This window comes from Oryctolagus cuniculus, chromosome 16 (assembly GCF_964237555.1).
Source record: "Oryctolagus cuniculus chromosome 16, mOryCun1.1, whole genome shotgun sequence".
NCBI classification, from domain to species: Eukaryota; Metazoa; Chordata; class Mammalia; order Lagomorpha; family Leporidae; genus Oryctolagus; species Oryctolagus cuniculus.
In genome coordinates this window covers 21,378,446-21,404,956 of record NC_091447.1, presented here as the reverse complement: position 1 = coordinate 21,404,956, position 26,511 = coordinate 21,378,446, and the positions used below count along the sequence as shown (strand labels likewise).

Below are 26,511 nucleotides of genomic sequence, written 5' to 3'. Positions count from 1 at the left end.
ATTCTTCACAAAGTGCTTCAGAAATGACAGCTCTTGTTTTACGGCACACCAGCAATCTCCAGGCAGGGTGGCCTGGGGAAATCATGCTGGGGTAGACTGACTCAGGACCCTTGGTCTCGAGGACTAAAAGGAGGCAGAACCCACCCATGACACTGAATAAAGGCTGCAGAGAACATGGGCTCTGCCTCCCCACCAGAAGCATTTAATTAATTTCACTATTTATAATCAAGGTTATTTATAGTTCACCTGTGTGTGCCTCTACATTACAAGGGTAGAGTGTTTCAAAATAACATGGACATTATTTCTTACTTCATATACTCAAGGCCCATGTTGGAAGATTTTCCTTTAGGCCAGGGGTGAGAGTTCAGCCAAGGTTAGAAGCACTGTGGGATGCTTCCAAGTCTTAATATTTTTCTAAAATAAGTCTCACAGATTCTGGCGTGATCGACTCACCCTCCTGTCCAGTGTTTATTAAGCACCTACAATGCCACAGTCCATGCATTGAGATGCTGGAATATAGCACAAACTCCTTTGGCCAAGGCCTTCATCCCAGACCCATGTCCACTACTACAAAGTGGGACACAGCAAATTTGAGGAGTGCAAGATGATCACCAACCCTTAATCTCACTCCAGAGCAAATTCCTAGGATTCCCTACCCCCTTTTATGGTCTCCAAAGTTAGCTTCTCTTTGAACACTGATTTTTGAGAACTGCACTGTATTTGAAGATAAATTTAGAAAAGCCAACCTCACAGTAATATTAAGTCTTCCTATCAAGATTAATAGATGGTTTTCTATTCATCCTGTGTTTCTTGAAGCTAGGATTGTCAGTAATTAGATCTAAGTTGTCAGGTCACTGGCTCAAAGGTCCTTTTTAAATGAAGCATATAGGAAACAATGAAAATGAAAGAAAAAACAAAATCAAATCCTGAAGAGCAGAAATTTCCCCTATATCCTGTCTCCTCCCCAAGGGGTCTCCATCCCCATCCTATTCATTTGATTGATCAAACATACAGGAGACTTACTCAGGGCCGTCTGGATATCTTTTTCTCCATTTTTCACTTCTGTCAAAAATCCCTTCAAAAATTTGAGACCTCTACAACAAAAAAAGAAGAAAACATGATTTTCTCTAAAAATGTTTTAAATTAACTAATTTATTTGAAAGGCAAAGTGGAAGAGAGGGACTGGGAGGGATAGACAAAGAAACAATGATCTTCCATCTGCTGGTTCAGTCCCCAAATGGCCACAACAGCTGGAGGTGGGCCATGCTGAAGAAGGACCAAGGAACTCCATCAGGTCTCCCATGTGGGTGGCAGGGGCCCAAGCACCTGGGCATCCTCCATGGTCTCCTAGATACATTGGCAGAGAGCTGGATTGGAAGTGGAGCAGCCGGGACTCAAACCAGCACTCACATGGGATGCTGCTGTTGCAAGTGATGGCTTTTCCTGCTGCACCACAATGCTGGCTCCAGAAATATTATCTTCAAAGTCCATTTATGTTGAATGGGTATAAAGAAACAGCAGACATCGGCTTCCATTTTGGCCGTATTTTGGGCGTAGTGGTAAACAGATCAAATCTCAGGAGGGTCCTGCCTCAGTTTCTTCTCTGTTATTCCCCTTTAGGCTGCTCTGGACCTGCCCATCATCCTGTGAGATTATATCCTAAAGCAGTGGTTTTCAAAATGTGGTCCCAGGACCAGTGGCTTCGGCATTCCCAGGGAAGTTGTTAGAAATACAAGCTCTGGGGTCCCATCCCGTACCCAGTGAATCAGCAACTCTGGTTCAGAGTCTGGTATTCTTCACAAGCCCCCAGGAGATTCTGCTACTGGATTAAAGAAGTAAGTTGACTCCATATTCTTCAGGTTTCCTACCTTACGTAGACCATTAACAATATTTATTAACATCAATAGGGAAGCAAAAAAAGAAAAAAAGTTGTTGTTCTACTCATTAGGCCTTCTAGAACAGGATACAGGATTCGGTTAGGTGCTTTACTCATTTGGGGAGCTAAACAGCAGATGGACAATCTCCGTCTGTCTCTGTCACTCTGTCTCTCTAATAAATAAACTTTTTTTTTTTAAAAAGAAATAGTCTCATTTGCATAACCACATTTTGCCAGTAACATTTCAGTCGGGCTGGGTTTAGCTGCAGCCCCACCCCTGCTGCCTCACCTCTTCAGCCACAAGAGGGCTTCAGTAGCTGAGTTCCTGACCTGAGCTACATCCGCCTCTACTTCATGCAGCACTATCTTCTGGAGGGTGGTAAACTCTTCCTTGTTGGTTATATACTTCTGATTCACCTTCTGGAAGAATAACAAAGAAGAGTTACGAAGAGCTACGTTAATGCCAAAGTCAAGCAAATCAGTACAGTATAAGTTTGGCAAGAAGGCCTCTAAGAAATAACAATTAAGATTCTATCTTCTCTATGTTCTGAGGCTTAACCTGGAATTAAACAGTACCAGTTGTCTCCTGCCAGTTGTCTTTGGCAAATACTTTTTTATTTATTTATTTGAAAGGCAGAGTTACAGAGAGAAAGCAGAGGTAAGAGACAGAGAGGAGAGAGGAGAGAGGAGAGAGGAGAGAGGAGAGAGGAGAGAGAGAGAGAGAGAGAGAGAGAGAGAAACCTTTCATCTGCTTGTTTACTCCCCAAATGGCCTCAAAGAGAAGCCAGGAGCCTGGAACTCCATCCAGGTCTCCCATGTGTGTGCAGGGACCAAAGCACTTGGACCATCTTTTGCTGCTTTCCCAGGCGCAGGGAGCTGGGTCAGAAGTGGATCAGCCAGGACTTGAATCAGTCTCAAATGGGATGCTGGCATCACAGGCAACGGCTTAACCCACACTTTGCATTGTGAATAGAAAATTTCACAAACATTTGTTCAAATTAGCTTTAATGCAACTATACCATGAAGAAAGTCTTGCTTATGTAAATTCTTTACACAGCTTTCTCAAATACAGGGACAAGAAGACATTTTCATTGGACATTGTTTTCTTAAGAAGGTAACATTCAATCTACATTTAAAAGGAGCTCCCAACTTTAAACTGTGGAAGTAATTTATCAACTCCCTCATTTTCCTGGGAAGAAACCGGCTGAGCTTGGGGAAGGTGTGGATAAGTCTACAGCTGCACAAGGAAGGTAGGCAGGCCTTTGGGGTTCCACACCAGGGACAGCTGTCTTTACCATCTAATATGCCTTAAAAAAAAAAAAAAAAAAAAGATTGATTTGTTTATTTAGAAGGCACAGTTACAGAGAGGCAGAGAGAGAGAGACATGTCTTCCATCCACTGGTTCATTCCCCAGATGGACATAACAGCTGGAGCTGGGCCAGAAGCCAGGAGGTAGGAGCTTCCCCAAGGTCTCCCATGTGGGTACAGGGACCCAAGCACTTGGGCCATCTTCCACTGCTTTCCCAGACTGTAGCAGAGAGCTCTATCAGGAGTGGGGCAGCCGGGTCTTGAACCAGCGTACAAATGGGATGCCTGTGCTGCAGGTGGCGACTTTATCACTACGCCACATCTAATATGCTTTTTTGGGAAAATCTAACTTGTCACTGCTTAAATCTAAAAAAGCATGGAATCAGTTATGACATAGAGCAAAATTCTACTGATTTATGTTCTGTGCATGAAAAGAAAATTTCAGTTTCATTTTTAAAAGGAATATTCAACCTGAACAAAGCCTACTTCTAGCACACAACAAGGGTTTGGATAGTAACTTCCTTGCCCAGCACCCACAGGTGAGAAGGGAGACACTCTTTTACAGAGCTAAAATACATGTTTTTATGTCCTGATTTCTTCTTGCCAAACACAAAAAAAAACTGGAAATGTCTTTCTTAATCTAAAGGTTTCCACAGAGACAAACCAGTACACTCACCTTAATATTTCCAACAAGATCCATTTTAACAGGAGCAAACACAGTAGGGCCAAGTTTGTCTAGGAGAACAAATCAAACACATTTTTGAAAAAGCAATTTTTTCAAGTGGAAAATGTTTAATATATATTTTTATTTACATTACTGTTGTTGCTTTTAAAAATTTAATTACTTATTTATTTGAGAAGTAGAAAGACAAGAGAGAGAGGTCTCATCTGCTGGTTCACTCCCAGTGACTACAGCTAAAGCCAGGAGCGAGGAACACTCTCCAGGTCTCCCACGAGGGTGGCAGGAACTCAGTCACCTGAGCCATCACCTGTGCCTCCCAGCATCTGCACTAGCAGGAAGCTGGAGTCAGAATCGAGCTGGGTACCAAATCCAGGAATTCCGATACGAGCCATTGGCATCTTAACTGCTAGGCTAAAAGCCTGCCTCTTTCTATATTTTAATTTCTAGTACAAAATACCTTTTACGGTAATAATAAATTTAGCAGATCTTTTCTCCAACAATTTTAATGTCTCCATCAAAATTATTTTTAAGTACAAGCTTCAAAAGCTTGATATTGTTATCTTTTTCTGTTATGCAGCTCTGATGAGTCTACACTGAGTTCCTAAGTGATGGGTGAAATGAAGATAATTTCTTAAATTTTGAATACATGAGGGTGCTTCAAAAAGTTTGTGGAGGGAACAGGTGTTTAGCCTAGCAGTTAACGAAATCGCAGAATAACATTCACGCAGAGAAGAACGTTTGGTGCAGTAGTTGAAGTTGCCCACCTTCCCTATCTGAATGCCTGGGCTCCAGTCCTAGCTCTGCTCCCCATGCCAGCTTCCTGCTAATGTACATCCTGAGAAGCAGCAGGTAATGGCTCAAGTACTTGGTTCCCTGCCACCCATACAAGAACCCAGACTGAGTTCTAGGCTCTAGTCTTCAGCCTAGCCCCTGCTCTGGCATGGAAACATACTAAGGTCATAAAATATTCCACGTCTTAATACGCATGTGCATTACACAGGTAAAGTGTACCTGTCAAAACTCACTAAACTATACCATTTAAGTTCTATAAAGTTACACCTCAATTTAAAAGATGCATATGTTCATTCAGCAAATTAGAAGACATTTGCAATCCCTGGTATTTACTGATTCTATACTAAGTAAAAGTAAATTTGAATTTAAATAAGCTTATACATACTTCAAGTATGTTGAAAAATAGAATGAAAAGATAAGTTTATTTTAGTATAAACATTTTTGAAACCTATGCATAATTTTTTACAATATGCAATTTCCATGGAAGCTTTAAGAACACCCTCTTAACATACTTTTTAATCTTTGAAAAAAACTTCAACTTTTTTTTTTATAGTACCAACAGATTTGAAGACCCAGTCCTCAACTACTTTCACTTTCGCTTTATTAATGGTTTCTAGAAAGCAGAATCCACTTTTCTCAGGTCACTTTTGATCATCATTAGAAATGAAATGGGAACATCTAATAACTCTTAAGATTGAACAGTTTTTTTAAAAAAGATGTATTTATTTATTTGAAAGGCAAATGACAGAAAAGTGGAAGAGAGAGTGATTGTCCATCCATCTGCTATAAATGGCGACAGCCAGCACTGGGCCAGGTTAAAGCCAGAAGCCAAGAAGTCTATCCTGGTCTCCCACATGGACCCAAGAACTCCATCCTTGTTTCTCACATGAGTGGTAGGGATCCAAATACTTGGGCCATCATCAGAAGTCTATCCTGGTCTCCCACATGGACCCAAGAACTCCATCCTTGTTTCTCACATGAGTGGTAGGGATCCAAATACTTGGGCCATCATCCACTGCCTTCCCAGGCCCATTTGCAGGAAGCTAGACTGCAAGGAGAGCAGTCAGGACTTGAACCAGCACTCTATAGAATACCTGTATCACAAGTGGTGGCTTACCCGCTGTACCACAATGCCAGCCCCAAGGCTGAACAGTTCTAATAGCATGTGGATAGAAGGAGGTTGGTAAGAAGGGTCAGTTCACTGTACACATAGCTCAGAATATTTCTCCTACCAAATACCTGCAGTGAGACAAATTCTATAGACTAATGAATGTAAGGCAACTACAGCAATCTTACCTAATACTGGAACCACAGCATAACATGATGCCAAGAATGCTTCTGTGGGAATGCCACTATCTTCCAGAAGTTCAATGTCACTAAAGCTAAACAATTTGGTGATACAGAGGAGGAAAGATTGAAAATACAATGTCAGCACTCTGCAGTTCAGAGGCAGTCATAGGAAGAGCTGTCCAATTTCAGGGAAGATCATTTGCCCTTATTTCACAGATACGTCATAGTGACTTTTTCCTATTACAATACAGTCTAACAAAATAAATTCCCTAAGCAACTTAAAATTTGTTCATACAGTATACCCTTATGATCCAATTCCTTCTTATTGACTTTTCAGACAAGGTAAACAGAAAGCAGATACTTGGTATTCCATATTCTCTAATCTCATAGAAAATACCATCACCTATAAGGAACACAATTGAATTTTCCATAAAGCAGGCTGCTATCTGTCAGTGATTTCAGAGGGTCTAGAATACCTGGTGTTCATGGTACTAAAGAAAGTTGGGATAACTTCTTGGCCTTCTTCCCAGTGGGATTCTGGAGAGCAAACTGAGGAGTTTGATGCAGGCTGTGCCAAGTCACCGTCATGATTCCCCAGGTTCTCCTCTGCATCTTCCTTCATTATTTCACCTTGGACTGCAAAGTAGAAGATACCTATTAGTAACCTATTATACATTTACGTGTACCATAAAAACTGATAGATAATCATTGTTAAGCATAATCTCTAACATGGAGAAAAAATGAGAAAGATTGTACACAAACACATATAGAAGGTGACTTCAAGATGTTCCTGGAAAATTCTGCGTTATCTTTTAATTCCATTTTCCATGAACTTTTTATACACACACACACACACACACACACAACCAGGCTCAAAGTATATGAAGGTTTGAATTCTGCTTGTTTTCATCAGAAAGAATACCACAAAAATTTCTACTATCATCCACTACTCTTCAAAAACCATGATTTTAATTACCATGCAATCAATATTATATCATACTCACGTTGCTGACATTTAGATAGTATCCAGCATTTTACCACTATATATACAGTCAGTCCTTATTATGAGCATATGTTGTATTTACAAATTTGCTTCCTTTCTTTATTTTCAACCCCAAAAACAAACACTTGCAGCCCTTTCGAAGTTATTTGTGGACATGTGCAGGGTGGTGAAAACCTATTCGCCTGACATGCATATTCTAGTTGAGGTGGAACCAGGTGACAATTTGCCTTTAGTTTCTCATACTATAAACAAATGCTCTTGTTTCAGTTCTCATACTATAAACAAATGCTCTGATTCAGTGTTACATGTTTTGAACGTCTGTGTATTTTGTTGTTGATTTTGCCATTTAAAAGGGCCACCCAGGGCCAGCATTGTGGCCTATCAGGTTAAGCCTCTGCCGGCATCCCATATGGGCAACAGTTTGAGACCCCTCTGCTCCTGCTCCACTTCTGCTCCTGCACTCTGCTGATGCTCCTAGGAAAGCAGAAGATGGTGGCCTCTGCACCCACATGGGAGACCAGAGTAAGTTCCTGGCTCCCTACTTTGGCCTAGCCCAGCCATTCTCTCCATCTGGTGAATGAACCAGCAGATGGAAGATCTCTCTCTGTCTCTCCTTCTCTCTAACTCTGACTTTCAAGGAAATAAAAACGAAATCTTAAAAAAAAAAAAAAAGGAGAGGGCACAAGTATAGGGCTGTCTAGCATTCAAAAACACAAGACTGCTGCAATATGAGTTATGAACAAAATAGGATACTTCAAAAATTTGTGGAAAATGCAATTAAAAGATGCAGATGTGATCAGAAACTTTTGTATGATTTCTTCAAAACGAGTATTTTCCATGAACTTTCTGAAGACCCTTCATTATGAATGGGCTTCAAGAGATTTTCCACACCAAAATAAAGTTATTTTTTTAATTCAATTTTCCAGAGACTTTTTGAAGTACCCTATGTTAGATAAGCTTCCTTTAGGCATGAATTGTTGGCTGTGATCTCATGTTAATAAATCAACAGCATCTTTAAATAGAAACACACACGAAACAGCATTGAGTATTGATCAGCTAACAAAACTGCTGTGACCAGAGGCTTGCAGAAACCTAACTCTGCTTCCCTAGGAGCAATAGCTCACTGTTTGTTGACGTAGTGCTTGTGGTGACTTAGAAATAGTAACGGGGCCCGTGTTGTGGCACAGAGGGTTAAGTTACCACTTGTAACACAGGCATCCCGTACTGGAACACAAGTCCTGGCTACTTCACTTCTAATCTGGCTCTCTGCTCACATGCCTGGAAAAGCAGTGGATAATGGCTCAAGTACTTGGGCCCCTACCACCCACATGGGAAACAAGATGGAATTCTTGGCTCCTTGCTTTAGGCTGGCCTGCCTCAGCCATTAAGGCCATTTATGGAATAAACCAGTGGATGGAAGATCGCTCTCTCTCTCTCCCTTCCTCTGTCAGTCTGCCTTTCAAATAAATAAAATAAACCTCAAAACAAAAAAGAAAAGTATTAACTACCACAAATAATGAGAATTGACAACAGAACCATAAAGAACACCCCTGTCCACCCATCTCTGTCCTTAAATCTGACCATTCACTAAAGACAAATCCCTAGAAATAAGACATCTTGGTCAAATAAATGACAGCATGTCTAAGAGAAATTCTACCATCTTTATCATTTACTCAAGAGACAAGACTCCAACAACAAATGCATTGCTTGTCTCAGTGTACTAGCAAGAAAGCTTATCTTCTTTTTCCTCATCTCATCTGGAAAAAGAGAGTCCTTTACTTCAGGGCAGATGAAGAGGAACATTTTTTTAGGTTATTTTCAAGTTACTTATATTAAGTACTTATTACACAATTAAAAGCATTAACATGGTTGTCTCTGATTGAAGAGTGGATTTAAGTGACTTATGGGACTTTAGCTTGCATAGAGAAGGCTGGGTTGTTTTGTGATTTCTGACGTCCTCAGATCCCACAAGCAGCCAGGAGAAGAGAAAACTGAAGTGCCATAATTTGACATTAGAGTCGCAGACGCAGTGTGCGAGGCCAGGGAAGAACTTACACCCTGAAAAACTGCTTGCTGCAGCCCAGGAACAACACAGCAGAGGAAGCTGAGCAGGAGACTTCCTCCTCCTTCTGCCTCCTTAAAGCCAGGCCCGACGGGATGACAGAATGCTGTTCAGTCAAGCCATCGGTCTCACGGGTTAACAGGCTCTTGAGATCACAGGTACACTGTCTGGATTTTAATTCCTATCAGTGCCATATCACAGACACTAATCAAACTCCCACATTTTCCATTGTTCCATGGCTTACTTCAGACTTGACTTCTGTTTTTACCTGTTATATTATCCTCTGTATTTTCTTTGCTTGACAGACTACAGTCTATCTCTGCAGATTTCAAACATAAGGAGCTCTTGTTTTTCAGTAGGATTTCTTCATCACCATTTATTTCCATATTTAAAGATCCATTTTCACAACTGCTCAACTCTGTTTGCCTGAGAAGTTGTTAAAAAGAAAAAAAAAAAAAAAGAAAAAAAAAACAGAAAGCCCAGTTATTTGGTCATAGATTGCCCAAGAAGATATGATTCTGAGAAAGCACAATCACTAACTCCTTTTAATACCAGCTGTGAAAGAGAATTTCTAAACCAGCCCACATCTCCCACTTCCTGCGGACACCTGAGGTGGTGTTTGCCTGTGATGGGAGTGTGCCAGCTCCAAGGCTGCAGCTGAGGAGTCACAGAGTCAGGAATGGCTCTTCCTGGCCCCTCAGCTAACCCAATCTCCCTGCTCCCCCCCAGCATCAGGAAGTAGTCATTGGCAGCTCTTTGGTTTGCAAGCTGCTTTCTTCAGGTGCCACATTCAACACTTTTCTGACTTCCCCCATCTTCTCCCTGGGAAGTTTTTTCTCTGTCTACACCACTAGTCACTTCCATGTGTTTGCCTAGTAGCTAACTATCAGGAAGCCACCTGCTGAGGCCAGCAGAAAATACTTTCTACAAAGTGCATCTGAGCACCCAGAGGACCACAACACATCCTCAGGAACCTGCCGACCTCAGAGTAGCTGAGAAAGACATGTAGCATGCAAGTGGGACAGCCGACTGTTTGCTAAAGGGACAATGGTAATACTTTATTACAAGTGATGAGACCCAAACTTTAACTAAAATATTTTCATCTAATAAAAATAAGGGAAAAGGGTCCAAGTACACAGTGACTTCAGGAAAAGCACTTGCTAGTTTCTAAAAAAAAAAAAAAAAACTATATTCAGCCTAGCAATTCAATAGGTAGGCGGACACAGATAAAATACTACAAAAGAGTAAACTTCTACAAAGATGTCCCAACAGAAATATTTACAGGAGAGAACTGTAAACAATCAAATTAGTAATAAAGCAGCAAAGACCAGAACACAAAGAAAGGAGCCAATAAGTAATAATTTGAAAGGACAAATATCTGGACTATGTCAATACATGGAATGCCTCAAGTTAATAAAGACCCCAGTGACTATGTAAATGTATCTTTTGTTTTAATTAAAGGGACATTTAGAGAAATAGAATCAGTTCAGATTTTGATACGAAGTTATTTTTTTTTCAACATTTTCTTTTGTTCAAAACAAAATGGCCCTACTGTCTTTTCTGGATAACCGTACACTTAAGCCAACGTTCAGCTCCTCTACAAGCAAGTTCCAACACCAGTAACTGCAGAGAGATTAAGTTACTAGATGTGATGGCTGGGCTCTCTGTCCCAGTGCAAATGCAAATACCTTCCCCAAGCATGCTGAACGAAAGGTCTGTGCAGCTTTAGGCTCACCCAAAAAAGGAAAGTTAGATGCTGTTTCCTTCTGGTATCAACTCATGAAAATCACCATGTAATCAAAAAAATTTAAGCAAAGAGTAACAGTATTTAAGTTTTATTTTTAGAGAGAAGAAAAAACAAAAAAGTACTCTACCTGTCCAATGAATTATGAATCGGTATAATAGGATGTTTCATCTTTAAAAAAAGCAAAGAAATGAAAGTTTACATGTTAAACCTCCAAGAGAGCACATTTAGAATTTTATCACATATGAAAATAATAAATATGATCACGACATACACTGCCCTACTCCATAGGAACAATTTTCCTCCCAAAAGGGAGGCACTGATTCCAAGTGGCCCTTCTTATTTATTGAAATAAGGGTACCCAAGTTTGCAAGGAAAACAAAGGGTCTCTTGAAAGACCTAATTAACACAGCCAAACTCTTGGTGTTTGGCAGCTGTAATTTGTTACGATCACCAAACATTAATAAATAGCAAATTATGATGCAACATTGTATCAACTTTAGAGGCATCGAGGTAAAACTTGATTATTTCAACATAGAATAAGGCTAAAATGGGGGTATATATAGGAGCCAGAGCTCTTAGTCAACCTAGGGAGCCAGAGAGAAGAGACAGTCTTGGAGGAGGAATGAGAGCTAAGTAGGTAAAGAGTACTTAGAAGGACATTCCTGGAACTGGGAAATGACTAAGGTGTGGGAGGAGCCATAAGCAATTAACAAGTGTAGGGCAGGAAATGACAGGGAAGGAGCTAGGAGATTGTGGCTTTAATTTAGAGGAAATGAAGGGGTTATCAAAAGGTTTAGGGGAAGTGGTATTATTTACACTGCGTTAGCTTCCTGAAGGGTCAGGGTGACGGCTGCTGCAATTCTAGACAAGGCTCACTGTACCAGGCTGAAAAGAAAAGGATACACTGAAGACAACATCAGGCAGTAAAACTGCCAGAAAGAACTGCCTGGATATGAGGGCATGTATATAAGTGGACACAAAGCCATGTCCTCTTTAAAGTGTCTTTATCAGTCACCAAAAGGAGTTTCTCTTTCACTTTATTACATCCTGTGGAGTGAGACCGAGCAGGGCTTTACCTTGCTGGACTTGAGCACGGCCAGCTGAGGTGATCCTGGGGGAGTGCGATAGAGCAGCTCAGAGGTGAAGGCTGCGTTTGCAATCTGCATGCACTCTTCCAAGGTCTTCAGGAAAGTATTGCAGGTTGACTTCAGCAGAGTTCCCACATCGACTCCCTCCTACAAAACACCCAGAGTAGAAGTCTCTCTTACCTTGCTGAAAGAAAAAAAGCTCCTAACTGTGGAAAGTCCTTAGAGGTGTTTACATATTTTGCTGGACAAGTATGTATGATATTATAAAAGAAAAACACAATTCAGCCCAATTAATCCATTAACCATGGGGCAGAATTATGGTGTACTGGTTTAAGCTGCCACCTGAGATGCCGGCATCTCATATGGGCACTAGGTCAAGTCCCGGCTGTTCCACTTCTGATCCAGCTCCCTGCTAATGCCTGGGAAAGCAGCAGGCTCCTGATGCTTGGCCCCTGACACCCACTTGGGAGACTCAGAAGTTGTTCCTGGCTCCTGGTTTCAGCTTGGCCCAGCCCTGGACGCCGCAGACATCTGGGGAGTCAATCAGCAGATAGACGATCTCTCTGTCTCCCTTTGAAATCAATCAATCAATCTTAACCATGCACAAGGCTTGCCCTCACTCCAACCCTTCAGACTCAGCCACTGCCTCAGCTCAACAACACTGTGTAACTAGCACTGACCAAATGTCGGGCATAGAGCTCTCATACAGCTTTCAGTCAATCACACATCATTTGCTTTCAGTACAGACAAGCTTACAGGGTTTCGGCAACAGGAAATGTCTTTGCTTTGTCCAAGTTACTTGTTCAGGGTGCTCTCTCTGGCTATTGGTATTGCTAAGTTGCACAGGAAACAGAGGTCACACCCTGACTACACAGTGAGGAGACCACATCTTAGTGACTTCTCTCCTTCCTCAAGTTTCTAACAAACTCTCAAGCAACACCACTGGTCCTTGAACACACCTCTCATTAGGAAGTCTGTAAGGCACTTAAGCATTTCTCTTTCTTGAATTAAATTGTTGGTTTGAGGGCCAGTGTTGTGGCACAGTAAGATAAGCTGCTGTTTGGGATGCTGGCATCCCTTCTCAGAGTGCTGGTTGGAGTCCTGGTTTCTGCGCTTCTGATCGAGACCCCTGCTAATGCACCTGGGAAAGCAGAAGATGGCCCAAGTGCTTGGGCCCCTGCACCAGTGTGGGAGACCCAGACAGAGCTCCAGGCTCCTGGCGTAAGCCTGGCCCAGCCCTGACTATTGTGGCCATTTTGGGAGTAAACCAGTGGATAGAAGATCTTTCTCTTTCTCTGTTGTTCTGTCTTTCAAATCAAGCAATCAATACATCTTTTTTTTTTTTTTAAAGCTTTTCTTTTTAAAATAACCAGTGCTGTATTCACATTTTCCCTTTTTTCTAGACCAAGGCTTCTCTAGCTTGGCACTACTGATGTTTTGGGCTGGTTGGTTTTTCAGGAGCGTGTGTGCATGGTGGGGGGCAGGGCTAGCTCTCCAGTCCATTCTAAGATGTCCTTGTCCTCTACCCACTAAATGCAAGTGGCATTTCTTCAATGACAACCAAGAGTGTCCTCAGATGTTTTCAAATGTCTCCTGGGGCACACATTTGTGCTGAGTTGAGAACTGCTGCTGTATACCGTAAACCTTTGTAAGAGCAGAGCTGAAATACACTTCTGGCTCTCCGTGCCTTTGCTCCCCCTCTACCAACAGTGCCTTATACACAATAGGCAGCTGTTGAATGGATAAGAGAGACCAAAAGGAAGTGATTAAAGGTGATTAAAGTGAGTTAAACCACCTTTATCTAAAAAAAAAAAAAAAAAAAAAAGCAAACCTCGAAGCACTATGCTACTGGCAGCATAGCTATGAAAATGAATTAATACCATTTACTATACCTGCAGATTTTCCAAGTTGCAGGCACTGTCTGTCTAACTTCTTTGGGAGCAGAGACCCTCTCTCGTTAACATGAGTCATGCAATACATAGCCTAACATCAGAGAGACCCTCTAACGTTTTATTTTTTAGAATAACAACTTTATTAATGTTATAAAACTAAACCTCGCCAATGATGAAGAGAACAAAAGTTGTATCTCCTTCTTTGCAAGCACAACAATTACTGCAGTGAAATAAGACCAGGCTTATCAGAGGAGGCAGATATCGAGACTCAAGGTTGGCATTTTAGCAGCCACACCCATGAAAACCTGTAACACAAGTAGGATTTAATTTTTTTTTATTTTTTTATTTTTTGACAGGCAGAGTGGACAGTGAGAGAGAGAGACAGAGAGAAAGGTCTTCCTTTGCCGTTGGTTCACCCTCCAATGGACGCCGCGGCCAGCGCGCTGCGGCCGGCGCACCGCGCTGATCCGATGGCAGGAGCCAGGAGCCAGGTGCTTTTCCTGGTCTCCCATGGGGTGCAGGGCCCAAGCACCTGGGCCATCCTCCACTGCACTCCCTGGCCACAGCAGAGAGCTGGCCTGGAAGAGGGGCAACCGGGACAGAATCCGGCGCCCCAACCGGGACTAGAACCCGGTGTGCCGGCGCCGCTAGGCGGAGGATTAGCCTAGTGAGCTGCGGCGCCGGCCCAGGATTTTATTTTTAAAAAGTAATGCAGGGGGGCCAGCACTGTGGCTTAGTGGGTTAATGCCCTGGCCTGCAGCGCTGGCATCCCATATGCGTGCCGGTTCTAGTCCCAGCTGGTCCACTTCCAATCCAGCTCTCTACTGTGGCCTGGGAAGGCAATGGAGGATGGCCCAATTCCTTGGACTCCTGCACCCATGTGGGAGACCTGGAGGAAGCTCCTGGCTCCTGGCTTCAGATCGGCACAGCTCCAGCTATTGCGGCCAACTGGGGAGTGAACCAATGGAAGGAAGACCTCTCTCTCTCCGTCTCTCTCTTGCTCGCTCTCCTTTGTGTAACTCTGTCAAGTAAATAAATAAATCTTAAAAAAAAAAAAAAAGTAATGCAGGGGCCAGCACTGTGGCATAGTGGGTAAAGTCACTGCCCGCAATGCCAGCATCTCATACAGGCATCGATTCATGTCCTGGCTGCTCCACTTCTGACAATCCAGCTCCCTGCTTATGATCTGGGAGAAGCAGCAGAAGACAGCCCAAGTGCCTGGGCCCTTGCTACCCATGTGGGAGACCTGAAAGAAGCTCCTGGCACCTGGCTTTGGCTTGGCCCAGCCCTGGCTACTGCAGCCATCTGGGGAGTGAACCAGCAGATGGAAGATGTCTTTCTCTGTCTCTACCTCTCTGTAACTATTTCAAATAACAAAGTAAATAAATAAATAGTGATGCAAACTGGAGAGAAACACACCTTAACATGTCTGTTATCAATTAATTCCAAATCCATACAAAAAGGAAAACTACAGGCTTCCATATGCTGAAATGCACCCATTTCTTTGTTGAGGCTTGTTACTTTTGTTCTCAACAAAAAATTCCAAGATAGGGATTATGTGACAATAGGCAACACCTGTTAGCAATCAGGTGTTACTTTTCATGGGTAATATTAATAATTTTTATTACTAAAATAGGATTTTACCTCAGAATTGGATACACCAGTTGTGGTCACTTCTTTTGTTTTATCTACTTGCTGAACAAGGAGGTCACAGTAGAGTCTTAGTTCTGACATTTTGGTTTTCAAGTTTTCAGTGTTTTCAGCAAATTCTAAATAACAAAAATGATGTTAATGTAGTTATAAGAATGAATAACCAATTTCCTAGTTAGTATTTGAGACAGAAGTAGAATATAAGGGGGCTTCAAAAAGCTCATGAAAGCTGTGTATTATCTTTTAATTCCTCCTTCTATGAACATTTTGAAATTGTCTCGTATATAATCTATGGCCAAAGTCAGATGTTGAGAGTATAGGCTACACATGTGATATTGGTGAAGATATGAGAACAAGAAAAACAGAAAAAGGATATTTTCAGTCTTTTGAAGTCTTTTTAATTTTAAAAAATTTTGACATAAAAATTGTATACTTTGATGAGGTACAATTTATGTGATGTCTTGATGCATGTATACATTGTGTAATGTCCAATCAGGTAAATATATCTAACTCTTCATTTAACCTTGCTTTATCACAAAAACACCCAAAATCCTATCATGGGTTTTTTTTTTTTAAATAGAGAAGTACACAGTACATTTATGTTATCTATAATCACCCTGCTGGGCCACAGAACCCCAGAACTTCTTACTCCTATCTAGCTACAGCTTAGTACCCATTAATCAACCATTCCCCAACTTGTCCCTCCCCTTCCCAACCTCTAATAACCACCATTCCATTTTTAATGCAATAATATGTTTCCTGTAATCACCAGTAGGGAAGAAGCAAGTGACATTCCCTCTGACCCACTCCTGTCAACGCTGGGGCAGAGTCAAGGGCTGTGTTTTGCTCTCTGGGGTCAGAGCTTCTACCACTGCAGCGCTCTGCTCAGACCCAGGTACCACCTGGGTCTGTAGTCGTCCAGGTACCACCACGAGCACCCTTGTTATTTTGCTGAGAACTGAGTCAGCTGCTGTCAGTCCAGGAGAATGGAACCCAGTCATCATTGGCAGGGCACTCCAGGCACCTTGGGACAGGGAGCTGTCACAATTACCACCACCTGTCTCTTTCCCCATGAGAATGCTGCACATCACCACCTGCTCTGAGTCAAAGCTGACAGCTTCCAGAACTTGTTCCTGATTTAGTGTCAAAAACAGCCAATGCAGAGACCCTTTTCCCAGGTCTCCTTGGACAGTTAGGCACAACTGTTGTGAGAACACTCCCATCCACCACTACACTCTAGCCAAGCCAATCTCTTCAGGTACAGACAGGGCTGTGGGGCTGGGTCAGCAGCAACTAGGGCCAGCTCAGAGAGAAGTGGTGCAGTGGTTCTCAGGAGACCTGATGGTATTGAGCACTAAGTAGCAGCAAACCAATAATTACATATCCATCCCACCTTAGGTAAGGGAGGGGAGAGGAAGGTGGCACTGTAGAAAACACTGCCACTCAAGGCATCTCTGTTCAGCTATTTTCAACTAAGCTCAGGTCAGTGTTGTGCCACACTGGGTGCTAGACCGTTTCACAGATCTAATCCTCACGGTAATCTCTCTAAGGACTTTAAAGATGAAGTAACTGAAGCTCAGAGAGGCAAAGTGACCTATGCCAGAGTTACATAGCCAGTAAATGAAAAAGACATCATTTGAACCCAGTTGTGTCTGGCACCAGAGCCTGTACTCTTTCTACTGTGATATGCTAAGAAAGCAGAGTTAGATATGGACCGTGTTTTAAATTCTGCTAAGAATCACAGCACTGGCATGATATAAACAGCTGGCTAGGTAGTCACAAGCAAAATAACAAATAAGGGAACCTAGAGATGCCAACTGGTGATTTCCAGGGTTCCCAGATCAGAGGACATCAGTACTTGCCTTTCTCCTTCTGGGTCCTACTGTCTGTAAGGCAAGCCTTGGCTGACCCCAGGGCCACCAGCCAACGCTGTCTCTCAGCCACGCTTCTGGCCTTCAGGTAGAAATACTGTTCCCCAGGAATTATCAGGTCCATGCGCGTGTTATCTACAGAATGAACTGAGACAAGACAGAGGGAGGTCAGAGACCAGGAGAGGCCCTAGCTGAGTAGCTTCCAACCCGCTCACGGTCTTGAGCTCGACTGAGCCAGCCACTGTGAGTGTCCACCCAGAGAAAAGAGAATGCCAGCCCTAACCACCTCTCCTAGTTCACACAGATTTGTGTGTGTTTATCTCTTCTTGGACACCTTTGCTAACTGACAGGAGAAAAATTCTGCCATTGGCTATAAGGCATCACCGAGACTGGCTCAAAGAATAACCACCACCAATTGAACTTTTGTTTGAAACTGATCTTTAATCAGAATAAACAGGGACTCTCAGCCAACGTCAAGGCTCACTAGGCTAATCCTCTGCCTGTGGCGCCAGAACCCCAGGTTCTAGTCCCCGGTCTGGGCAGCAGTTCTGTCCTGTTGCCCCTCTTCCAGTCCAGCTCTCTGCTGTGGCCCGGGAGTGCAGTGGAGGATGGCCCAATCCTTAGGCCCTGCACCCGCATGGGAGACTAGGAGGAAGCACCTGGCTCCTGGCTTCGGATCAGAGCAGTGTGCCAGCCGTGGTGGCCATTTGTGGGGTGAACCAACAGAAGGAAGACCTTTTTCTCTGTCTCTCTAACTCTGCCTATCAAAAAAAAAAAAAAAAAAAAAAGAGGGACTCTCTCCTTTGGCTTTTGTGTGCAGGCAGTATGCTGCTCTGAGGCCATTAGGGTTTGCATGCTTCTCGGGTCTGGATGCAATTTGTCCCTAAGGGTGCATGTGTTGGAAACTCGTTCCTCGGTATAGTGATGTGAAGAGGTAAGGGGGACTCTGCCATCTGTAAGAATTCATATAGTTTTTGTGGGACCCTGGTTAGTGCTTAGGAGAGGGCTGTTTTAAAAGAGCAAGACTGGCCCCTCCCCGGTCTCTCTGGCTTCCTTTTCACCAGGTGATCTCTGGCTCTCACAATGTCCTCCTCCACACTGTGATGCAGCCAGTGGGCTAAGCCCCAGGCTCTCTGGACTTTCAGCCTCCAAAACTATGAGCCAAATAAACCTAATTTCTTTCTAAGTACCCAGACTCAGGCACTTTTTATGGTAAAAAAAAAAAAAAAAACACAGACAAATGTAACTCATGCCAATAAGCAAGGATACGTTCTTTATCTTGTTGGATTTATTAGGAAACAACCAAGAATACAGTATTTTCCTTCTACTTCCCGTGACAAATCAGACCCAAAAAGTAAGAATTCCCTCAGAGCCCTTTAGGGGAAGAAGCAGGCCAATCACACTCTGCCTCACTAACTGCCCACCCCAAAATTTAAATTCTCAGTGAATCTGTTTTGCTTCTGAGCCACATCATTGCTCCATGTCTCTAGATTCCAAATAGGTTAGAGAACCAAGAAGTACTTCTATTTATAGTTCCGGTGGGTTTTGACTTGTTGGTAGTGCGGGTGTGTGTGTGTGTGTGTGTGATCTTAATTTTGAAAGCTGTGTTTGGTGTTGTAGTAAAAAGAATTAAGTAAGCTTTGCAAATAGCCACCGGCCCAATGAGCAGGTAACTAAGCCGAGCACTAGCTGAGTAGTGAAGCATACTGCTGTCATTTATTCTGACCACCTCTTAAATAATCTCCTTGGAAAAGTTGGCTACAGTTTTAGGTTCTGTTTGCAAGGCTTTCTTTGTGAATATGATAGTAGTATCCTGATTTCTACTAGGGCAGCAGCAAAGAAAGGCATGCAGAGGCCAATGCTTTCTTATCTTTTAGGGAAACAGAAAAAAACATCTATAATTACTTGACTTCTCACCTTGAATTTCACAGACTGCCATTTGGATGCTCCCTTTGCAACCTTTCCAGGCATCTTCAGGAGAATCGTAGTAGGATAAGATCCCCCCACAGAGAAGGAACCAGCGAGGCTGCCAGCCTGGAAACAGAAGCAAGAGCACTGTCACCACGACTGCTGGCACGGCAGGTGCCGCCCAGGCCCAGCTCCACGGAGCTTCATATCGCAAAGGAGATTCTAAGAAAAAGCAGGTTAGAAAAGACTTGTTCATCGGTTCTCATTTCTGTGAAAGTAAAACAAACACCGTTGAGGTGTTTTTTTAGTCACGTGAAGCACAGAGTAAGTCGGGATCAGCCGCAAGTATAGTGATGTTCTCTGGGCAACTGGATTGACAGTTGATTTTCATTCTCCTTTTCCCCTAATACAGTACTAGCCATATGTGATTTCTAATTTTTTCCAATCATTTGATTATTGCATCCTGAATGTTATTATTATGACACACTCACCTTTCTCTCTTATTATGACACACTCACCTTTCTCTCACTTATAAGTGCAGAAATAAAGATTACAATTAATGCTCAACAAACATTATGCAAAGTGCTGCTAAGTCTGCCTAGAGTCACATGACCCTTAGGGAACGGTAACTTTGTTGAACTTAGCAGTCAGTATTGATCCACTGAAACAGTCATCTTGATACACTAAGGCTTCACGACATTCACTTCAGTGTTGGAGAACTTCAGGGGAAAAACCACAGACAGCAGAAACAAACATTTTATCCAGTCCTCACATACTTGACCTCAGACCAAGCTTATTTTATGTATTTCTGCCTCTGGGCTTTTGTCCACACTGGCTCTTCTTCACGAAACGTCATCCCTGACTGTGAAAGCCCTGTCAGTTCCCCCCAGTGTCTCTCAAATGCCACAGCCTGCTGGGATACATTTCCGCCAGGGGATTATGCTAGGCTGAAGTAACCACAAAGAAGGTCACTGGGGGCCTTGGGCAGAGGCTGCTCAGGCACAGACATCTGATGGGCCCTTGGAAAATGAGTCACACAAACCAACTGGGCAAGATGTAGACTGATGTCAAATGGTATATATTTCTATTTACTACGTTACATATAGGAAACTACTGCATTTTCCAGAGCACCCCGCGCCCAAGGAAACTACATTTGGGATCAGAAGGCTGAATGGTCAGCACTAAAGCTAAGCAAAGGCGTTAGGTGGGCAGGTAAGGTTTCACTCATTTATTTTCTTAAGATTCATTTATTTATTTGAAAGGCAGAGTTACAGAGAGACAGAAGCAGAGGCAGAGGCAGAGGCAGAGGCAGAGAGAGAGAGGTCTTCCTTCCGCTTGTTCACTCCCCAGATGACCACAACGGTCGGAGCTGTGCCAATCCGAAGCCAGGAACCAGGAGCCAGGAGCCAGGAGCTTCTTTCAGGTCTCCCACATGGGTGCAGGGGCCCAAGGACTTGGGCCATCTTCTACTGCTTTCCCAGGCCACAGCAGAGAGCTGGATCAGAAGTAGAGCAGCTGAGATTCAAACCGGCACCCATATGGGATGTCAGTACTGCAGGCGGCAGCTTTACCTGCTACGCCACAGTGCTGGGCCCCTCATTTATTTTCTTCACTTGATTCGGTTCAGGCCTGCCAGGTACTGCCTTTCATTTCTTTAATCAAAACTGGATAAACACTGATTTTCAACATTCACATTCCAATAATATCTGAACTAGAATGTCCTGCCAAACACCTCTTCTTCATCAAAGATAACTAGTCCTTTTCAAAGCTATGGTTTATGTTCCTTGTGTTACATTTTATATTGGTGACTTCCTTCCCAAGGTACTAGGCCCTTTATTGGATGTCAGGAGCCTTATGGCCCTAACTTCACCCCAGCATGAGTCAATTCTTGGCTGGCAAACCCCTTGGAATGAAGATACAAAATTCTATTTCAGAAAGTGATGCTTCCCATGTAGGCTTCAAATTCTATAGAAACTCACAGCGAAGGCCACTGTTTTTTGCACACACGTTACAACTTGGGAAGCTCAACTGATCATCAGACTATGTCTTGTTGAGTTAGCACTCCCAGAATCAAACATTATTGAGGATGTTTTAGCCATTTGCATCTGATTATACCTATTACTGAAATTGAAGAAATCAGTTTCTGAGAAGTTGAGAAATAGAAGAGGTCTTTGACATCACTGAAGACCAACCAGCTCATTTTACAGAGAAGGAAGCCAACCCCAGACTCACAGACAGAAAACAGCAGAGCTGGGAAGGAAACCATGTCTTTTGATGCTGCTTCTTCTGGCACAAAATGTCCAAAAATTTTGGCTCCTGTTCTCAGAAAGCCATCTTGGTATAGAACAATAGCATCTTTTCACTTATAGCTCAAATCTCATGACTATGGCTGGTGTAAATACTCCCCAAATCCATCATGATTTTTATGTAGAAGGCATTTAAGTTATCTTTAGTTACTGCATTTCATCAAATTTAGGACACATCTCTTTAAGTCAGCATTCTCAAGAATTAACAGTATGTATGTGTGTGTGTGTGTGTATCTCAGAGGTTCATTATAAAGAACTGGCTTATGTGATAAAGGAAGCTAAGTCCCAAGAACTGCAGTCCTATCCATCTTCCTACTTATCTATCTTCTTCTTTTTTTTTTTTTTTGACAGGCAGAGTGGACAGTGAGAGAGAGAGAGAGAGAGAGAAAGATCTTCCTTTGCCGTTGGTTCACCCTCCAATGGCTGCTGAGGCCGGCACACCATGCTGATCCGATGGCAGGAGCCAGGTGCTTATCCTGGTCTCCCATGGGGTGCAGGGCCCAAGGACTTGGGCCATCCTCCACTGCACTCCCTGGCCACAGCAGAGAGCTGGCCTGGAAGAGGGGCAACCGGGACAGAATCCGGCACCCCGACGGGGACTAGAACCCGGCATGCCGGCGCCGCAAGGGGAGGATTAGCCTAGTGAGCTGCGGCGCCAGCCCTACTTACCTCTCTTAGATATTTGTTAGAAAGAATTAGATTATGTGATGATGGCCCATGTCCTGTGGTCAGCAAGCTAAAGACCCAGATGAGCCAATGGTATAAATTCCAAGGAAGGCCAATGGCCCAGGTCAAGGCAGTTGGGCAGCCGGAAGTTCTCTCAGTTAACCTTTCTGTTTCAGGCAAGCCTTCCACAGACTGACTCAGGCCCCCCCACATTCGGAAGGGCAATCCACTTGACTTGTTCTCCTAGGTCAAATGTATAGCTCATTCAGAAACTCTCCCATGAACCCACACAGAATAACATTCAACTAAATGTCTGGGTGCACTGTGGCTCAAATTAACCCATAAAATTAACCACCACTTCATCAATATTAAGACATACTGCTGGGGCGGCATTGTGGTATAGTAGGCTAAGCCTCTGCCTGTGGTTCAGCATCCCAAATGGACACCGGTTCATGTCCCAGCTGCTCCTCTTCCAGTCCAGCTCTCTGCTATGGCCTGGGAAAGCAGAAGATGATCCAAGTGCTTGAGCCCCTGCACCCATATGGGAGACCAGGAAGAAGCTTCTGGCTCCTGACTTCAGATCAGCCCAGCTCTGGCCATTGCATTCATTTGGGGAGTGAACCAGCAGATAGAAAAACTTTCTCTCTGTCTCTCCCTCTCTCTGTCTGTAACTCTGCCACTCTGCCTTTCAAATAAACAAATAAAATCTTAAAAAAAAAAAAAAGACACGTTGCATTATGTAACACAAAAAAGAAAAAAAAACCTGATGATTAATCAATGACATGGCACAGATTCTAAGATGCTTCCTGATTTCAAAGTTGTTACAATGGAGAAGGGGAAAGTATTTTAAAATTGAAAAAAATGAATTAAACTAGTTTTATATTACAGGATTCTGGAAAATGTTAGAACAGCAACCACCCCCCTCCCCACGCACACACACAAAGCAGAGCTGCAGTGCATCCTGAAAGTAGCTGGTAAACTATAAGAAGCAACTGCAGTAATACCTTCCCTAAACAGGTTCTGTGTTTCTCCAGGGGAAGTTACCATTATACCAGGGAAGTTCACTTGATCACTCTTTTATCACGTAGCTCGTAGCAACTTCTTACAGCACATAATTCCTGGAGTTTCAGAAGGCACTTGAGACACAGAAGTCTCCTTCCAGTGAGGAGATTCCAATGTAGGGGATAGAGAGTCCCAATTAGCACTGGGACACACTGCTGTTGTTTTTTAAAGTTTTATTTATTTGAAAGGCAGGCAGATAGGGAGGAAAGGGGAGAGAGAGACAATGAGACAGAGAGAGGGTAAGAGCGCTCTTTCATCTGCTGCTTCATTCCACAATGCCTGCAACAGCCAGGGCTGTACTAGGTTAAAACCAGTTCAGGACTCTATCCAGGTCTCCTACATGGGAGGCAGGGCCCTAAGTACTTGAGTCATCGTCCTCTCCCTCACAGAGTGTGCATTATCAGGAAGCTGGATCAGTAATGGAATAACCTGAACTCAAACGAGATACTCTGATTTGATGGGGCAATCAGAAGTAGCAGATTAACCCACTTCACCACACCTGCCACTACACTGCTCTTCTGTAATGTTCAGGGAACACAGCTCAGGAATGATGAATTGGAGTAGAGTCATGGATGATGAACAGGCCATTAATCTCATTTTACATTAATCTGCAGTTATCTTAGATATAACATTCAAGGTAACAAAAAAGGATAGATGATAAAGGGTCTGTACTAAGCTCCCTTTGATTGGCATTAAACTATCTTCCTATCCCAGCCACATCCTCTTTTTTGCCATCCTGTTCTAGAGATGGAATATGGTAACAGCCAAACTCCCTGCTGGAAGAATTAGACAAAAAACAGGGAAGAGTTGTAGCCCATATTAGCTAATACTGTCAGAGATGACATAGGGCAAAAACAATATTTAAATGTCAATTTCACAAACTTTGTATTATTCAGGATTATTTCACTATAGCAAGTACAACTGGGGCATGGTGGGTTAAGCCACCCCTTGGGGTGCCCACATACCATATCAGAGTGCTTGAGATGGAGTATTCCCTCTGCTTCCCATCCAATTTCTGGCTAATGCACACTCTGGGAGGCAGAAGTTCAAGTGACTGGGTCACTTCCACTCACATGGGAGACCTGGCTCCTGGTTGTCGCCTGGCCCAGCCCTGACTATCATGGGCATTTAGGGATGAAACCAGCAGATGAGAGATTCTCTCCCCTTCTCTCTCTCTCTCTCTCTCTCTCTCTCTCTCTGTGTGTGTGTGTGTGTGTGTCACTCTGCCTTTCAAATAATAAAAATAAACTTTAAAAAAGTATAATTGGGGGGCCAATGTTGTAGCATGTCAGAAAAACCGCTGCCACCTGCATCCCATATGAGCACCAGTTTGTGTCCTAGCTGTTCCCCTTTTGATCCAACTCCCTGCTAATGTTCCTGGGAAAGCAACTGAAGATGGCACAAGTACTTTGGCCCCTGCCACTCATGTGGAAGACTCAGAAGCAGCTTGCCAGTCCTGGATATTACAACTATATGGGGAGTGAACCAGCAGATGGAAGATCTCTCTCTATGTCTCTCTTCTCCGTAACTCTGCCTTTCAGTAAATAAATAAATCTTGTTTTTTTTTAAAGTATACTTGACAATTTTTTAAAAGATTTATTTATTTATTGGAAAGTCAGAGTTACACGCAGAGAGAAGGAGAGGCACAAAGAGAGAGATGTCTTCCATCTGCTAGTTCACTCCCCAATTGGCTGCAAGGGCTAGAGCTGTGCCAATCCAAATCCAGGAGCCAGGAGATTCTTCCAGGTCTCGGTACAGGGGCCCAAGGACATGGGCCATCTTCTACTGCTTTCCCAGGCCATAGCAGAGAGTGGGATTGGAAGTGAAGCAGCTGGGACTTGAACTGGTACCCATATGGGATGCTGGCACTGCAGGTGGTGGCTTTACCCGCTATGTCAGAGCGCTGGCCTTGACAATTATTTTGGCAATCCAGGGTTGGCCAGCAAGTGATTCAAGCCTTATGGATTCCTTAGTGATAGTCTCAGAACGAGCAAATGGTCCACCCAGAGGACTTTGGTTAAGGCTGGGGAAATACAGAAAGAAATGGAAACAGTCTCTTTTACTTTTTGATTTTTTTTTTTTTTTTTTTGACAGGCAGAGTGGACAGCGAGAGAGAGACAGAGAGAAAGGTCTTCCTTTGCCGTTGGTTCACCCTCCAATGGCCGCCACGGCTGGCGTGCTGCGGCTGGTGCACCACACTGATCCGAAGGCAGGAGCCAGGTGCTTCTCCTGGTCTCCCATGGGGTGCAGGGCCCAAGCACTTGAGCCATCCTCCACTGCACTCCCGGGCCACAGCAGAGAGCTGGCCTGGAAGAGGGGCAACCGGGACTAGAACCCTGTGTGCTGGCGCCACGATCGGCCCTCTTTGATCTTAAGGATGCCTGCCTGCAGCTGCTGGCAGCCACTCTGCCATCACAGGAGGCTTTTTACAGGATTCCCACATAAAGGGAAAGGGGAGCAGGGGAATTTGAAGCACGGAAGGGGAAGAGGGAAAACACGTACGGCAGTGTTTGAACCTCCAGATTCGCCATATCATGTCTCAGGTGAGAGAATCCCTGGCCTTTTCAGTTAACTGAGCCAAAGATGCCCCTTTTCCTTCAAGTCTGTCTGAACTGAGTTTTTCTATAAACAAGAGTTCTAAACTATCACATGATTACCTCACTAAACACACAAAAAGCACTCAATTTAACACCCTTCCCTAAAAAATATACTTAAACTAGGAAGGAACAGAAAGGTACTTCTTCCTGGCTGGTGCTGTGGTGTAGCGGGTAAAGCCACTGCCTGCAGTGCCGGCATCCCATATGGGTGCCAGTTCAAGTCCCAGCTGCCCCACTTCCAATCCAGCTCTCTGCTATGGCTTGGGAAAGCAGTGGAAGATGGCCCAAGCCCTTGGGGCCTTGAACCCACATGGTAGATCTGGAAGAAGCTCCTGGCTCCTGGCTTTAGATTGGCATAGCTCTGGCTGGCTATTGTGGCCAATTGGGGAGTGAACCAGCAGATGGAAGACCTCTCTATTTCTCTGCCTCTGCTTCTCTCTCTCTGTAACTCCAACTTTCAAATAAATAAAAATAAACAAATCTTAAAAAAAAAAAAAAAAAAGGCCCGCGCCACAGCTCACTAGGCTAATCCTCTGCCTTGCGGCACCGGCACGCCGGGTTCTAGTCCCGGTCGGGGCGCTGGATTCTGTCCCGGTTGCCCCTCTTCCAGGCCAGCTCTCTGCTATGGCAAGGGAGTGCAGTGGAGGATGGCCCAAGTCCTTGGGCCCTGCACCCCATGGGAGACCAGGATAAGTACCTGGCTCCTGCCAT

The 26,511-nt window shown here is 43.7% G+C and overlaps 1 protein-coding gene and 1 long non-coding RNA gene across 8 annotated transcripts in view; one reads left to right on the top strand and one right to left on the bottom strand.

Moving 5' to 3' along the window:
- The window catches only part of PLEKHA8 (pleckstrin homology domain containing A8), an 83,237-nt gene that overhangs the window by 40,784 nt on the left and 15,942 nt on the right, over positions 1–26,511 (bottom strand). For 2 of the 4 annotated variants that reach the window (XM_002713663.5, XM_051852869.2), the window contains exons 2-12: positions 19,179–19,295; positions 17,253–17,408; positions 15,385–15,509; positions 11,837–11,995; positions 10,888–10,928; positions 9,282–9,439; positions 6,425–6,584; positions 5,955–6,040; positions 3,861–3,919; positions 2,166–2,296; positions 1,024–1,094 (exon numbers count right to left, since the gene is read on the bottom strand). In XM_002713663.5, the coding sequence (XP_002713709.1) occupies positions 1,024–1,094; positions 2,166–2,296; positions 3,861–3,919; positions 5,955–6,040; positions 6,425–6,584; positions 9,282–9,439; positions 10,888–10,928; positions 11,837–11,995; positions 15,385–15,509; positions 17,253–17,408; positions 19,179–19,295 (1,263 nt within the window). Of the gene's footprint in view, positions 1–1,012; positions 1,095–2,165; positions 2,297–3,860; positions 3,920–5,954; positions 6,041–6,424; positions 6,585–9,281; positions 9,440–10,887; positions 10,929–11,836; positions 11,996–15,384; positions 15,510–17,252; positions 17,409–19,178; positions 19,296–26,511 lie in introns of all 4 variants that reach the window. The other 2 variants (XM_051852868.2, XM_017344409.3) reach the window with 1 other exon arrangement.
- The window catches only part of LOC103349437 (uncharacterized), an 84,229-nt gene that overhangs the window by 51,928 nt on the left and 5,790 nt on the right, over positions 1–26,511 (top strand). For 2 of the 4 annotated variants that reach the window (XR_011383128.1, XR_011383127.1), the window contains exons 3-6: positions 1,621–1,835; positions 2,949–3,126; positions 19,193–19,405; positions 20,296–20,381. This is a non-coding gene — a long non-coding RNA (uncharacterized lncRNA). Of the gene's footprint in view, positions 1–1,620; positions 1,836–2,933; positions 3,127–19,192; positions 19,741–20,275; positions 20,382–26,511 lie in introns of those variants that run through there. The other 2 variants (XR_011383125.1, XR_011383126.1) reach the window with 2 other exon arrangements.